We start from the raw sequence: 16,754 nt of genomic DNA, 5'->3' as shown, positions 1-16,754 counted from the left end.
CCACAATTTTTCTTTTGCTATGGTCCACCAGCTGAAAACATTTGAGAAACACTGTGATAAAGGATGGAGAAAGTCTTAACTATGTTTTATGCCATTTCTAGCAGGTCATAAATTGGTCACTAGCTGATGCAAGCTGGTTTATTACCGACCATGATCTAAGAATCAGCATGACCACTTTTACAGTGGAAATGAGCAGCTTGGACCAGCAAGACCAGTTAGAAACCACCTAAAACATATTCACTGCTTTCTCCATCCTTTATCACAGTGGTTCTCAAACTCTGAAAATTTAGTTGGTGGACTGCAGTAAAACAAAAATTGTGGACCACACATCACTCCAGGTCTGGGGAAAAACAATAACTCCCTATTTTTTTTTTTTTTTTTTTAAAGTAGTATATAAATTATTTTCAGTTCGTAGTTTTGAAACTTGAGGCTGTATTGAAACTGTATTGCGACCCATAATTTTGCCACTGTTCATATTTCATTGAAACGAATTGAACGCTATAGAAGTCAGACGACAGAACTGCTAGCATGTCCCAAAACACAGCTGCCAGTTTTAAGTGGATTTTCCAGCAGGGAGCTGACAGAGAGGAATAATGAAGAAAAAAACAAGGACATATCAGAGGAAAAAGGGAGATGGGGAAAGGGGGAGGGGCCAGGAAGGAGCTAACAGATTAGTGTACATGTTGAAGCAGACACATCGGCTGACTGGTCAAGATAACAGATTCACTCCACACATCGAAGGTGAGGAAAGAGAGAGATAGCACCAGAGAGGGGTTAATAAAGTCCGCAAGCGTTCCCCTGTGAGAAAAACAAGACCGGAAAAAAAGTGGAGAGTGATGGAGAGAGAGAGAGAGAGAGCGAGAAGGATGGCTGGTGCGGGAGAGGCGGAACTGCAGGAATGAAAGATGTGGAGCCAAACAAACGGACACTGATGGAGGGAGAACTAAACACGGGAGGGGTTTGGGATTAGAAAGGTTAATGTATTGATCTGCTTGCAAAGAAAAAAGACTGTTCGGAAGCAGTATATCTGGGGAGGGAGTTTGATCTACAAACTCTGGGTTGGCTGAACCAGGAGGATCGGCGTTCTGCCCCGCTGCTAAGCTTTCATTTCATCTTGTCTCATAGACTTTTCCACACCATCACCACCTCCTAAAGAGAGCTGGGTAGGGTTGCACCAGCCCATCACAGAGTCTTAACGGTGTACTTAATTTGGTTGCATCATTTCTTCTTAAAGCAAGAGCAGCTAGTAATTTGCAAGCTGTCCATGCAGGAAAGTGCAGTTGCATAATATGACATTTACTTTTATCTATCTAGTAAGCCTTCAATTTTGTAAATCGAAATAGTCTTGAATTTAATCGTCTTTTACTAAACACGTTTTTTTTTTTTTTTTGCCTTACCTAACTGTTTGACAATGATAAATTACATGTTCCTTAAGTTTTAAAAATATACACAGACATGACATACTGTACAATAAATACATATATAAAATATGTATTGCATAATGCATACTGAAATATTTTAAATAAATATTCAAGAAATATATATTAAACAGCAAAACGTATTATATTAGGTACTTTTTCGTGACAGGTTTTTTAGTGAGATAAGTCTGTGCTGCTCACCAAGGCTGTATTTACTTGATCAAAAATACAGTAAAAACAGTAATACTGTGAAATATTATTAGTAATCTATTCCCGTGATGACCAAGCTAAATTTTCAGCAGCCATTACTCCAGTCTTCAGTGTCACGTGATCCTTCAGAAATCATTCTGATATGCTGATTTAGTGTTCAAGAAACATTTTTATCAATGTTGAAATGTTGTGCTGCTTAATATTTTGTGGAAACTATGAAATAAAAAAAAAAAAACAGAATTTATTTGAAATAGAATTTTTTTTTAATACGTTAAGTTTTTACGGTGACTTACGGTGATCAATTTAATGTGTCCTTGCTTAAAAGGGCAGTTACCTATTAATAACATTTTTGTCTTCATTTACTCACCCTCATGTTGTTCCAAACCTGTATGAGTTTCATTCTTCTGTTGAACTCATAAGAAGATATTTTGAAGAATTATCAGTTGAAGGTAGCAACTGACTTCCTTTTTTTTCATACTAACAATGGCTACGAGAAACTGTGTTTGGTTACCCACATTAATATTAAAATATGTTCTTTTGAGTTCATCAGAAGAAAGAAAATGATACAGGTTTGAAACAAGTGGAGGGTGAATAAATGGTGACAGAATTTTAATCTCTTGCTGAACTATCCCTTTAATAAAAGTATTTTAAAAATCCTTCTGTCCCTGAACCTTTGAACATTTTTCCTGTGCAAAACATATTTAGTAGTGAGTCATTTGCTAAGTATTTTAGCGCTCCTTTATGTTACAATTAGGCTAAGTTGAAGCTTATGCACGGAACACATCTTTGGTTTTATTACATAAGCATTCACATGATTTCATTATCACTGTGACTTAAAGGGATAGTTCACCCAAAAAAGAAAATTTGATGTTTATCTGCTTACCCCAAGGGCATCCAAGATTTTTAACTCAAACCGTTGCAGTCTGTCAGTCATATAATGTCAGTCAATGGTACCCACGGCTTTGAGAGTGAAAAAAAAAAAACATACACAGACAAAACCAAATTAAACCCTGCGGCTCGTGACGATACATTGAGGTCTTTAGACATGAAACGATCGGTCTGTGCAAAAAACTGAACAGTATTTATATCATTTTTTACCTCTCAAATGGACCATTTGAGAGATAAGTGGCACTTATATAATGCACTTATAAGTCTGCGATCCGCCATAAAGCAAAAAGAAGAAGAAGACGTGTTAGATGCCGGCTGTTGTGGACAGTTAGTCATAACTGTTAGACAGAGGTAAAAAACAATATAAATACTGTTCAGTTTCTTGCACAGACTGATAATTTCATGTCTAAAAACCTCAGTGTGTCACGAGCCACAGGGTTTAATTTGGTTTTGTCTGTGTATGTTTTGTTTTTTCTTCTCTCAAAGCCGTGGGTACCATTGACTGACATTATATGACTGACAGACTGCAACGGTTTGAGTTAAAAATCTTCGTTTGTTTTCTAGTGAAGAAACAAAGTCACCTACATCTTGGATGCCCTGGGGGTAAGCAGATAAACATCAAATTTTCATTTTTGGGTGAACTATCCCTTTAACACCCTGCAGTAGAGGAGGAATCAAACGTGATTTTGGGGTTTTATCCTGAGCGTGCTAATAAATACACTCTAATATAAAATAGAGAGTGGCAAAATGTCTTTGGATAAAGCCGCAAATCCAAATCGAAATGTTCAATCCTGCTTTGCAAGTAAGCGGTAACCGACCGTGGCTTATACAGAGACCCAGGGTTAAAAATAGTCCGTTTCACCTTGTTACACTATGCTTGACAGCATGACTACCCTTCAGCTGTAGTGCACATATGGGCCATACTGTGAGTACAGAAGAGTTTAAAGAGCCTAAGGCAGCTTCCCTCAGTTTCCTACTAATTAATACTATGGTAAGCTGCCCGTCCTGCTCAGCTATGCGTGTCACTATTTTGCAATCCATTCAGTAAAACAACATCATGAACTGTGTTTCCCTTAGCTACATTAGTGCTTTCCAGCTTTTGATCACAAGGAATAGGTGTCAGATATTTTCTTTAACACACGGTTTGTATGTCTTTGACTTGAATTGCTCACTTTTCTTGCATAAGTGAGAGTCAGACTATCATTCACACAATCGATTTAAAATCATGTATTATATTGCAGTCCCTTATAAAGTTCCCAGCCATTGACATGTTTTTCATGTCATTTTTATTTGCATTTGGTGCTTGCTGAGTGATAATTTTCCACTAGGAAATTTGGTATTGTATCACTATTTATATTACGTTCTTCCTTGGACAAATTGCTTGTGTTGTAAGTTGCTTTTGGCTAAAAGCCTCTGCTAAGTGAATAAATGTAAAATGTAAATGTAATTTTGGACACTGCTTCTAACATATCTCTCATGATTCAAAATGCAGGGTTCAATCCAGCACCACCCTAATAACTAATGACCGACATTTATTAATTGTGTCAAAACTGGTTAATGTAAGCAAATGTCCAGAATTAATTTGAAATGGTTGTATTTATTAGAATAACCATATGCAAAACATCTTGAAAGCACTGTAACATTCAACATTCACCAAGGTTATGGTTTTGGCATGATTTCACAAATGAAACAGTGTAAAAGAAATTGTTTAAAAGGAAAAAAAAATTTTTGTTAAAGGGATAGTTCACCAAAAATGAAAATTCTGTCATCGTTTATTCACCTTCTTGTTATTCCAAACCTGTATGACTTTTTATTCAGCAGAAGACAAAAACTGTTTTTTAAAGAATATTTTAAATGTGTCCATACAAATAAAATTAACTTCCACTGACTTTCATTATATGGACAAAAAAAAGCATGGAGACATTATTCCATATGCTTTTTCCATTGGTATCTATTGAAGAAATGAAGACAATCATGTTTGTAAATGATTAAAACATTTTCATTTTTGGATGAACTATACCTTTAAGAAATAAAGATAATGAGTAGCTTTAACTGACAGTCTTCACCATTTGGTTGATTGTTGGGTATTTGGAGACCCTAGGAAGGAAAGCCTACACAGCTTCATTTCTTCTCCTTCTTTTCACAAGGAGCTTAGAGCCATTTAAATTACCTGCGGTTGTGCCATTTCATATTAAAGAGAATGCAAGTTCAATTCCATTTCAATCACTGGGCACTTGGGAATTTAAACAATAATGACTAAATCTGTAAACAGGACAGTCTCACTCTGAACACAGCATCCAGCCATAGCACCTGTGGTGGGCATGGTGTGAATACAAATAAAAAAGGCCAGACGCAATTACATGAACGAGCAGCTTTTACCAGTGAGGCTCTTTCCTGGTCTCATGACTCAGTGAGGTGGGCAGATGATGAAAATTACCCTTTTAGGCCATTTGTCAGGTGCAAGTCAATATTTTGGTTAGAAGTCAGACATAAATCATAGCAATTCATGCTTTGAATAGGCTTTAAAGTGATAGTTCACCAAAAAATGTAAATTCTGTCATCATTTATGACTGGCCCTCCTGTCATTCATTCAAACTTCAGAGGATTTAGAATATAAGTCATATGGACCACTTTTATAATGCCTTTGTGCCCTTTCTGTAGTTTAAAAGCACCGGTCCCTATTCATTGCTACTGCATGGACAAGAGAACTACTGGCACAATGGCTCCTTTTGTGTTCAAAATAAGTCGTCAAACTGGTTCGAAACAACATGAAGTGAGTAAATGATGACAGAATGCTAATTTTTGGACCAACCATCCTTTCACCAGGTTGTGGTGTGCTCTTACCTGTGTTCAGCTGTCTGTTCGGTCCTCTCATCATGTAGCTGAACTCTTGACAGCTGGCACTCTGGCTCAGGCCTCCAGACCGGAAGCACAGTTCCTCCACCAGCACCAACGCCTTCTTACAAAGGTCGTCTTCCCAGTCCCCCGACATCCTCCAATCCGCATCGCACACCCACCCCACACTCAACCAATCGCGCCGCAGCTCTCACCGCCCGCACCAACTGGACGGCGCCTGAGCGGAGAGGGTGTGTCTGTCCACTTTCTGACGATTCCAATAACACAGGGTCTTGTTTTTTTGCGAAGGACAAGGTTTCGACAAGGAGCCGAGACGGTCTCTTTATGACCGTTAATTGAAAGCTTTAATGGTTGCTAAACCCATTGGTACGTGTGCCACAATCACTCTTTTCAATAATAACATAGGCTCCTGGAAAAAAACAAAAAACAAAAAAAAAACAGGAGAGAGGGAAAAAAGAATAAATGAGAGCAAGGGAGGAGAAGACAATGCATGCATTTATTATGTTAAATCCATTATTGAATTGAATGTGCTTCGCTCGCGAATGTTTTTGTGCACATACTTGTTATAAAGGATGACAATGACATCCCTGAGTCCTTGTCATGGTGAAGAAGGCTGAAACCAATTCAATTCACATAAATATTAAGAATTTGCTCAATGGATAAACAGTGAGACTATATTTAGGTCTGTTGTTCAGAAAGCATAGCCTAGATTTCGTGGGCTATTACTCTCAGTTAAATCATCAGTCAGGGAAGAGGAAAGTGTTTGCAGGCTCAGTCCTTAAAGCAGCATCAGGGCAGAGTTGAATTTGAGATGTATGTTCTATATCCACTAGGTTTCTCTCTTTGTTTTTCCATTCAAGCTTTACTGTTCATTGTGGTCCATGGTTGTATTTCTGGAATGTTCTACAGGAGCTCTGAAACTGCCTGAAAAGAGAGGAAGAGAGGGAGAGTGTGTGTGAGAGAGAGAAAATGAGGCACACATCATTAAAAAACTGCTGTAAAATTATGGTTAAATTATAAAGGCAACCCGCTGAGCTCGCAGAGCTCAATAGCATGCAGAGAAGAACCAATCATTCTAGATATCTGTTTCTTCTCAAAGACTAACAGCTCTCCTTGTACAGTACATCTCGGGAACGAGGATGTGGTCAACCACAAAACAAGTTTATCGTGTAAGCTGTTGTTGCATGATACTGTGAAGATTAAAGGTGACATGTAATTTTGATGTTAAACTTGTAATGTTAATTTGAGCTGCCCAACACATCGGCTCAACCAATGGTGTGAGGTTTGGGCGGGGCTATATGTTTGATCAATAATTACAGTAGTCTCTTTTTCTTCTTTTTTTGCAATTCTATTTGGTATCTTTAAAGCTGAAGTCTGTAATTTCTGCACTACTAGTGTTACTAAAGAGAACTGTATAAATAATTCATGTTTTCAGACCATTGGTCTGATTAAATGATAGCCTGACCCAAAACTCACACCATTGGATGTGCCAATAGGATGACATAATAACACTGGTTTATAAATATTAAACTGTGATTAGTTTTAATAATTATTATACTGCTTAAAATACTGCCTAATTTTAAGCCATTATTATTAGGTTTTTTTTTTTTTTTACTGACACTGAACTTTTGAACGGTAGTAAAAACTATCCTTGCCAAAACGAATAGCAATAAAAAAAATAAAATAATCAAATAAAGCATTTTAACATTGTAGTTCGGTGGACACACTTCACCTTTAGGTTAACCCTGTCCTAACAGGGTGCAATGCAACAAGATTCTAGTGACAGGCAATTTGTCTGTCCACAGCAAATGTGAAAAATGGGGCGTTACACAACACAGAACAGTTCTCACACTCACAGCACACAGCAGACGAAGAGCATAGGAAACACTAAGAAAACAAACCTTGTTTTTTCATGCTTGTGAATGGGCAAATTTTGAACCCGCAAGTAGAGGATAAAGGCTCTTAAGATTCACGTTAAGTAGACCAATATTCACAACATTTTATTACATCAACACCACAGCACTAGACATAGTTCATCAATTTGTAATTCCAAGAAGCTTTTTGTTAATGGATTAGAATAAATAAAGGTCAGATCTACACTAAGGAGTACAGCTACCGGCACTTTTTCCATAAAGAGGACTTTAATGCAGTGTTACCATAAACACTGCAGTAATTCATTTTTTTCTGTCTGGTCTACAATAATCAAAATTTAAGGATTTTTGAATTACAAAGAACCTAAAATACATATGTTACAAATCTGTGTTTTCACAAATCAGATGGCATTGAGGAAAAATGTTGTAGGGATTCATCTGCTGTATGTATAATTTGTCAGTATGAGGTTCTATATCTATGAGATCTCTCAGTATTCTTCCTTTGTTCTGTGCTCATTCTGTCTCAGAAAACCAGGTCAAAGCTCCACCTTTCATTTCCCTTCTCTTTCGCTCCATGTCTCAGTGTTTCTTTCCACCCCTCATCCCCTCTCTGCGTCAGCTAAAATGGTGCAAGCCCAGAAAAGGTGTGCAAATCTATCAATATGTGAATCGATTCAACGATCGTCTGCTTTCATCGGATAGTTTTTTTCAAAGCCAGCGAAATCCCTCAAGAAGTCCGATCTGTTTCTCTCTCTGACGAGACACCTCCTCTCATTGAGCCAATCGTCCATCTATCATTCTGATAGACTATTCTTTCATGCTTTTTAGGTCTGTAAAATGTCATTGGTCTTTCATTGTAAGGTGGATGGTTTCTCTCCAGCTAGCTGCATCTTTTCCATCCGTCTCCGATCCATCAATCAATCAGTCAAAGCCTTAAGTACAGCTTTAAGTCATTCGGGGCAGGACAGGTCAATATGTTCACCCACACACTCATTCAAACCTTCCTTTGGAGTTGTCTAATCAGTGTGCCCAAGCGGTCCATCAGTCCAGAGCGTCATCTAAAGGAAACCCAAACAGATTGAGGTCCATTTATCTGTCTATCTCAGATCTTTGGTCCATTGTAAAAATGAGCCTCAGATTAGCTCATAAAAAACACACACACACACACACACCCCAAAACTCTTGTCTGCTCTCCTCACCACGGTTCAGCCTGTAAATCTGTCTGAGTTTGACTTAAAAATGCTGCATATCTCAATCTGAAAGATGGCCGTCTGGCAGCGAACTACAGTGTCACTGTCCAGAAATGCCAGGTCGATTGTGAACAAAGTTAGAGTGGAACTGAGAGGGGAGAGCAGGTGAAAGAAAGAGGCAATGAAAGAGAAAACAGAAGCAAGACATAAACTATAAGGCTTGAGAAGAAAAAGAAGTCAGAAGGGCATACAGCATGTGGCTTTGGAGTCCAGATGGAAAAAGCGTCTTGATGCAAGTGTAAATGTCTAGAGGACGGGCATTTACAAGTGATATGCTGTAATAAAACTACACTGACACTCTGGGATATTATAGGCTGTGCATCTGGAAAAATGCCGGAATAGAATAATGTGGTGGTAAAATCCATGCAAGTGACACCGACATGAAACACGCGGACAACAGAACATGAAACCGGTCTCAGACATTCCATTGACTGCTGCCCAGGTCTCAATCAATATCTCCAGGAAAAGCAATACCCCACAACAAGGACCCCAGCAACCTGTATGGTCACTGTCCAATCACACACAAGCCAAACGGAATTGCCACAGTCCAATCATGTCATAAAGGCCACAAAAGCCCCTGTCCAATCACACACTAGAGATGAAAACCTATAATAAAATGCAATGATTACATGGATATGTACACGGCCACAAACAACCAGAAAGGTCAGTGTTCAGTGACATCCATCGAAACGGTCATAATTGCATTGCCATTACATACGGAAACATTTGAAGGTTGCAGCTCTGTTTGGTGTCTAGACAATCCACACAACACCCAGACGCCCAATTTCAACCGGAAAGCAGAAAGACTAGATCAGGTCGCTGTGTCATTGAGTGACGGAAAACAGTAAGCGAATCCAAAGCAGAAGAGATGATTCTCAGATGCGCACTTGAAGATGACAAAAAATAAAAAATAAAATCAATAACACCACTTTAGATTACAACTAAAAACCATTTAAAAATTCGGTACATTTGTAAATTCTGTTTAATCACAAAATGCACGTAATCAGTTTGAATCACATTATCACAAAACAAAGTAGTGTGAATTTCATTACCAACAAGCAAATGCATAATATTTATATTATAATTTATTATATATTTTTAATAAATATTTTATTTAAAAAAATTAATTAAAATTAAAAACAAATACCATTATAGTTTATTCATTTTTAAACATTTTCTAGTACTTCAGAAATAAGTACAATAATGAAGTAGAAAAGCAAATTTGGTTTAGCTTTTTTGTAAATTGCCAACCATTAATAATCAACTTTTTTGACTATCAGTCAATAAATCCTTGTAAAACGCTGCAAGCATAATAAAGGTCGCAGACACAGAGGTGCAGCTTTAATTTAAAAGCTGAGTGTCCTCTAAAAATTGCACACAGATCATCACTTCACGTTTATATCAATTCGGACGTGACTGAAAGCGATGATGTCCGAGTGGATGAATCTTTTAATTTGTAATTAGTCTGTCTATTTCCACCAGTTTGATCCATTCAAGCGGATTTGCAGACGTTTTGGCGGGCATGAGCTAGCGTGACAAATGAGGCCATCCTACAATACAGCGGGTCCTAATAACCTCTAAATAACTGCAGCCAGCACTAACAAATGTGTGTTGTCATTAGGCAAGCTACTGACAATGATAATGTTGCTGACTGTTCATACATAAGACACCTGGCATTCATTACATAACTGTCAGGTGTCCTAAGTCCAGATCTGTCAGAGGGGCTGTCCGTCAACACCACAGATCAGCAGCAGTCACTCAGGTCACTGTTTGTTTCTACAGCAGAGAGCAGTTGGGTCTGAGGTTCCGTCCTCGGCCCTGAGGTGAAATTATTTAAGCCAAAGAAGAATGATGCAATTCGTTTTGTCCCGCAGGCAACGTCTACTGCCCTATTTAAGTTGACCGGTTTGTAGGCTAATGGTTAAGTTGCTGTAAAGTCTGCAAAAGATGACAAATCTCAACATGCCTGGAAGCAGGGTCTTCCATTCTGCTCACAAAGAATCAGGCATAAGATCCACATGATCAAATATATGCACATCACTCAAACCATACACATTATGCTACATTTTAAAGAGGATGCACACGGATAAAACTTTATAGCTAATAAAATTTATCTCCTTTTTTGTTTGGCAGTCTGCTACAGTATTATGGCTCTTTGAGCCATTCTCCAGTAGTGTTTAAATATACAGATATATAAATGTTTTAGTTGCTGTGTAATGTAATTCAGAGGTGTCATTGGATAAATTTATTCATTTTGCATATAATATATGCAAGATATAAGGTATATATATACACACAACCTGAATTCCGGAAATGTTGGGATGTTTTTTTAAATTTGAATTTCAAATCACATGAGCCAATATTTTATTCACAATAGAACATAAATAATAAAACAAATGTTTAAACTGAGAAAATTTACAATTTTATGCACAAAATGAGCTCATTTCATATTTGATGCCTGCTACAGGTCTCAAAATAGTTGGGATGTGGGCATGTTTACCATGGTGTAGCATCTCCTCTCCTTTTCAAAACAGTTTGAAGATGTCTGGGCATCGAGGTTATGAGTTTCTGGAGTTTTGGTGTTGGAATTTGGTCCCATTCTTCCCTGATATAGGTTTCCAGCTGCTGAAGAGTTCATGGTCGTCTTTGACATATATTTTTCATTTAATGATGCGCCAAATGTTCTCTGTAGGTGAAAGATCTGGACTGCAGGCAGGCCAATTCAGCACCCGGACTCTTCTACTACGAAGCCATGCTGTTGTAATATCTGCAGTATGTGGTTTTGCATTGTCCTGCTGAAATACACGTCATCTGGAGGGAAGCATATGTTGCTCTAAAACCTTTATATACCTTTGAGCATTCATAGTGCCTTCCAAAACATGCAAGCTGCCCATACCGTATGCACTTATGCACCCCCATACCATCAGAGATGCTGGCTTTTGAACTGAACGCTGATAACACACTGGAAGGTATCCCTCCTCTTTAGCCCGGAGGACACGGCATCTGTGATTTCAACAAGAATGTCAAATTTGGTCTCTTCTGACCATAGAACACTTTTCCACTTTGAAACAGTCCATTTTAAATGAGCCTTGGCCCACAGGACATGACGGCGCTTCTGTACCATGTTCACATATGGCTTCCTTTTTGCATGATAGAGCTTTAGTTGGCATTTGCAGATGGAAGGGCGGATTGTGTTTACCGACAGTGGTTTCTGGAAGTATTCCTGGGCACATTTAGTAATGTCAATGACAGAATAATGCAGATGAGTGATGCAGTGTCGTCTGAGGGCCAGAAGACCACGGGCATCTATCAAAGGTCTTCGGCCTTGTCCCTTACGCACAGAGATTTATCCAGTTTCTCTGAATCTTTTGATGATGTCATGCACTGTAGATGATGAGATTTGCAAAGCCTTTGCAATTTGATGTTGAAGAGCGCTGTTTTTAAATTATTCCACAATCTTTTTATGCACCCTTTCACAGACTGGAGATCATCCTCTCTAAGACATCCCTTTTATAGCTAATCATGTTACAGACCTGATGTCAAATTAACTTAATTAGTTGCTAGATGTTCTTCCAAGCTAAATCTTTTCAAAATTACTTGCTTTTTCAGCCTTTGTTACCCCTGTGCAACCTGCGAGATCTGTAGCAGGCATAAAATTTGAAATGAGCTCATTTAGTGGATAAAAGTGTAAAACATCTGTTATGTTCTCTATGTTCTATTGTGAATAAAATATTGGCTCATGTGATCTGAAAGTCTTTAAGTTTTCATTTTATTCAAATATTTAAAAAAAAAACGTCTTTTTCCATCAGAAAAATTGCTTAAGTATATAAAGTGATGTGTATGTGTATTGTATGCTTTGGCTTAAAGCACCATTGAGATCAATTGAGAATAACAAATGTACATTTTAGGCAAATACGAGACAAATTCCACATTCCAAGCAATTGTAGTTTCCACAATCGCCTACCTCCTTTTGAAGTTTTCCCGTCTTTCCTCTTTACTCAATGGAAACCTGCCTCACAACTTCCCTTATTCCCCTGAAATTGATAGATGTGACTGAGACTAATTGTAAAAGAAAAATGATGGCTAATCCTTTTCTTCTCTACTGAGGCAATGAATTTGAACACTTCTATTGACAAGGGATGTAAATCCATTAAGTATAACCAATAGGATATTAGAGTAATTTCTTAATGAAGCCGTTGTGGTTTTCTTTCTCTCCTCCTTTTTACGTTCCCTTTCTTTCTCGCACTCACTGTATCACCTCCATGCCTGTGGTCTTATCTGCAATGTCATCGGGAGTCTAATCTGCTTTTGTTTTCTGTAAGGCTGTTGCTTTTTAAAAAAAAAAAAAAAAAAAACCTGTCGGAAGATAACAGTAATTTTCTTTACCCCTCTGGCTTCAAAGCAAAATGTTTCCAGACTTCCTGCAAAGTGGGAATGAATGAATAAATGATAACAACGCTGTTTTAGTAGACTCGTGTAGCAATTTCTCTTCATCTCCCTCCCTCCAAAGCCATCGCTCTCTTGCTTTTCTAACCCTTCCTACCTCTTTTGTCAACCTGGTACCACTCCGCTTCCTGATCTCATGCGCCTAAAGAGGAAACCAGGCTAAACGGCCTTCAGCGCGGTCACAACCTCTGCTTACGAACACTCAGACAGATCACTGCGTCATCTCATCGTCTTGCTCATATCAGCCACAATACTGTGAGTTCCTGGACACTTTCTCCATCGTCTCCGGTGTCTGGCCAGCTCACTGGCCACTAAACACTCATCAAAACTGCCCTGCCAACGGCTGCTGTCATTTACACAACCAGACCTCCGCTGCTGGCCAAAGACAGGGGTGATATTACATATCGCTGTAAAAAAGATACTTTGGGCCTTTGCGGTTTGTGGCTGCAAGCTGAGGTAGCGTAGGGCATGTTGTAACATTGTTTTCAGCGTCTAAAAAGAGTTTGGTACTATTTAAAAACAGTCAAACCTGTACAAAACGGTGGGAAATGGATTTTGCAGGTGAAAGTCTGCTTCAAGTTACCCTCTGGCCCAGATGGAATCTGCAGGCTTTTTCAGCGTAGATTTCAGGGAATTCTGTGGAAAATGTGATAAGCGCTAGCTGAAAGCATAATCAAATTAGCCCAAGTAATTAATAAACAAATACGCAAGGGAGGTGGGAAATTTCTAGAATTATGTGAATGACAAGCGTCCCAGTTCCGAGGAAATCTGCAGATTTCATGTGGGCCTGGTTTTCCCCTCCCATCCTCTCTCTCCTCCGCTCCGCTGTCCAGGCCCTCAGAGTATCTAAATTATCTATAACATCACACAGGAAAACACAGGCAAAAGAAAGAGCAGTGAGCGATGCGAGGAACCCTGGGATACTGGTGACGCTGTGTGCCAGCCCTTAAGATTCTGCTCCCACACAGATAGAGCGTAGAGGGAAGCTCTCGGCGGCCCGACAGCCAGGCAACGTCATCACCCGCTCCGTCACATTGTGGGGGGAATTAATCGCCCCCTTATATGGCTTTTACCAATGCCGTTATATGCTGTCAGTGAGCGAAGGAGAGGATTCCTGTGACAGTTCCATATGGATGTATTAATATTTGCATAATTATGGTCCTGTGCCTGATAGAAGCCCATGTAAGCCTGCCTTTGAAGACTGTGGGGAGGGGTGGGGTTTGGAGTGGAAGGAACACTGATAAGGGGTTGAAGAGGAGGGAAGCAGCCTCATATGTACATTTCACATCCTTTCCTCTTGAATTTCATATGCATATGCAGATTAAGCATGTAGAGTAGGAAATATGGAAGTTAAGAACAGAATTACATAAGTGACAGAGTCTAAGTGACTGATAAACCCTGTATACATTGTTGCACACATATATGCACATCTGAAAATGCGAGGTCACGATGCTCAGCACATACTCATGCATGATTTTGCAGTAGAAAAATGAAGATTACTGAAGCAGCTGAGAGGTTTTTTGCGCGACGATACCGGACAGACGTGCAGACCTTTACAACACGGGCGCACAAATAAGACAGATATTTTATGGATAACCTGAACACAACAATCCGTAGAGAGTCTGTGCCGTTTCAAGCAATGCAGATCTCGAACGGAACGACAGTCTACAGCATATCCACACTCTCTCTTCCGAGCTCACATTCATCCAAATATTAATTTTCTCATGCGACGCGTTACAACAGCAACATCATAACATCCGCCCCGCACACCCAAAGACAGATAAAGGCTGAAATACCGCACCTGGGACAGACGGATGCCAAAGGGTAGACCGAGAGGGACAGAGGAGGTGTCTCTCCGCTCCCCTCTTCCTCCTCTCTTTCTGTGTTTTCGCCTGTCTTCACAGCCTCGTTTTTTTTCTCTCTATTTCACTCTCTGCCCTCCCTCCCTTCTCCCTCCTTCGCCTTGTGCACTGAATACTAAACGAGCCTCGTCTCCGCTCATGGGCTCCAGCGCGCGTGCAGTGCTAAACACATACTGATGTATAGAGAGAGAGAGAGAGAGAGGAGGGATGAAGAGGGAGAATATTGGGCGGAGGGGTGAGACCTGCTCTACTTGTATGAAAAAGTTATTCTTTTTTCATACAATAGGTTTCAACAAGGTCTTCAAACGTTTCAGTAAACATAAAATTAGATTATGCTGTGAAGAATTTGATTGATCCCAGTGTCACGAATCTTACTGCATTCAATAAAAAAAGATTCGTTCAATAGTTCGGTCACTCTTTATGCAGGTTACATCGCTGAGCCAGTAGGTGGCGATACCGTCAGTTTTTTGTGTGTGTGTGTTATGAGCCAGTCACTCACTGAATCATTCACTCAACCGATTCATTTACAATCTAAGCAATTTAGAATTTGTGTCTAAAAATCTACTACGAGAATCCAGAAGGAATGTTTAAGGATTATAATCGTTTTCTCCACACATGACAACAAACCGTCTTACTTCATTTAATTACTCAATGGAATAAAGACAATGAAAGTGTAAATAAATCATGCTTTTTAGTAATACCCTGCTGCAAAAACAAACAAACAAACAAAAACAATAGAAACCGTCACAGAATTTGTAGCCTAATGGTTTTACTGGTTATAATGGCAACTGTATTGGTTTTAATGAAAACTGTAATGGTCCCTATGGGTCTCTACTGGTAATTTGTCATCCTCTATTGGTAGCTTGTTAAAACCACTACATCATATGGAATATGACCCAAAACACACTAAAGGGAAATATATTTTTAATAGTTTTTATTTTGTTGGTGGTTTGTAATGTTTGTAATGGTATTTGTACTGGAAACCAACAGAATTTCTTTTTTTTTGTGATGGCTTCTATTGTTTTTTTTTTTGTTTGTTTGTTTGTTTTTTCAGCAAGGTGTCCTCCTAATGCATTTTAATTGAATGTGGTCATAAGCAATTTTTTCAAACAATTCTTACACCGCCCCTTCTCTTCATGTTGTGAAAAAGATTGGGGGACATGACATGAACCAATTAATGACATTCCCCCTGTTCAGTCTGTCAGATGTTCAATGTCAACAAATAAACTATCCCAATTCATTTACTTCTTGAAGGCAGGAAAAGAGTCAAGCACTGCAAAAGAAAAAAAAAGAGAAGAAAAACGTAAGAGATTAAAAATAGGAGTGACTGTGTGACAGCAATTATGGGTCACTTAAAATATTCGTTTAAATACACCACTAGTAAGTGCATCCATTTTCACGTGTCGACATTTTGGTTTTGGTCTGATTCTAGTTGAATAGGTAGCCAAACAACAGTAAGCAGTTTGCAAAACTGTAAATCACAAAATATATCACAAAATGTGCTGTAGTGTTTTGTTTTAAAATACTTTTAGATATATGTTTAGCTAACTGTGCAAAACCTAGAAAGACTGGTCTGGCCCACTAAAATTATATTATAGATGTTTAAAATTCTTTTTCCCTCTAAAATAGTCAACCCCATGAAAGTCACTGCATAATTGACGCGCTGATATGAGATTATCCTGTCAATCTAATTTATATAATACCCCTAGTATTATATAAATTAGACTGACAGGCTAATCTCCTATATTTGAACTCATTAACTACAACAGTTCCTATGTAATTATTTCAGATGGGATAAAAAACGTATAGCCAAGGGCACTTTTGTGATTAGATCAAAATTAGTTTAGGTACAGCATAACCTGAGCATATGCAAATCACTCTGTGTAAACTGTCCAACATTACAGTCCAGGGGCATTGCAATAGACACTACAGATAATCATTACTAAAGGTGCT

At 38.7% G+C, this 16,754-nt stretch overlaps 1 protein-coding gene across 1 annotated transcript in view; it reads right to left on the bottom strand.

The window, feature by feature from the left end:
• Window positions 1-14,962, bottom strand: part of syt3 (synaptotagmin III) — a 42,987-nt gene extending 28,025 nt beyond the window's left edge. Inside the window, exons 1-3 of the mRNA XM_058771719.1 lie at window positions 14,741-14,962; window positions 5,933-6,296; window positions 5,361-5,781 (exon numbers count right to left, since the gene is read on the bottom strand). Of these exons, the coding sequence (XP_058627702.1) occupies window positions 5,361-5,508 (148 nt within the window). The 5' untranslated portion in view covers window positions 5,509-5,781; window positions 5,933-6,296; window positions 14,741-14,962. The remainder of the gene's footprint in view (window positions 1-5,360; window positions 5,782-5,932; window positions 6,297-14,740) is intronic.
• Between the last annotated feature and the right edge of the window lie 1,792 nt (window positions 14,963-16,754).

The sequence above is a fragment of the Onychostoma macrolepis genome, chromosome 03 (assembly GCF_012432095.1).
Source record: "Onychostoma macrolepis isolate SWU-2019 chromosome 03, ASM1243209v1, whole genome shotgun sequence".
NCBI lineage: Eukaryota > Metazoa > Chordata > Actinopteri > Cypriniformes > Cyprinidae > Onychostoma > Onychostoma macrolepis.
The sequence above is the reverse complement of the archived record's forward strand: the minus strand, read 5'-3'. Positions and strand labels throughout refer to the sequence as shown.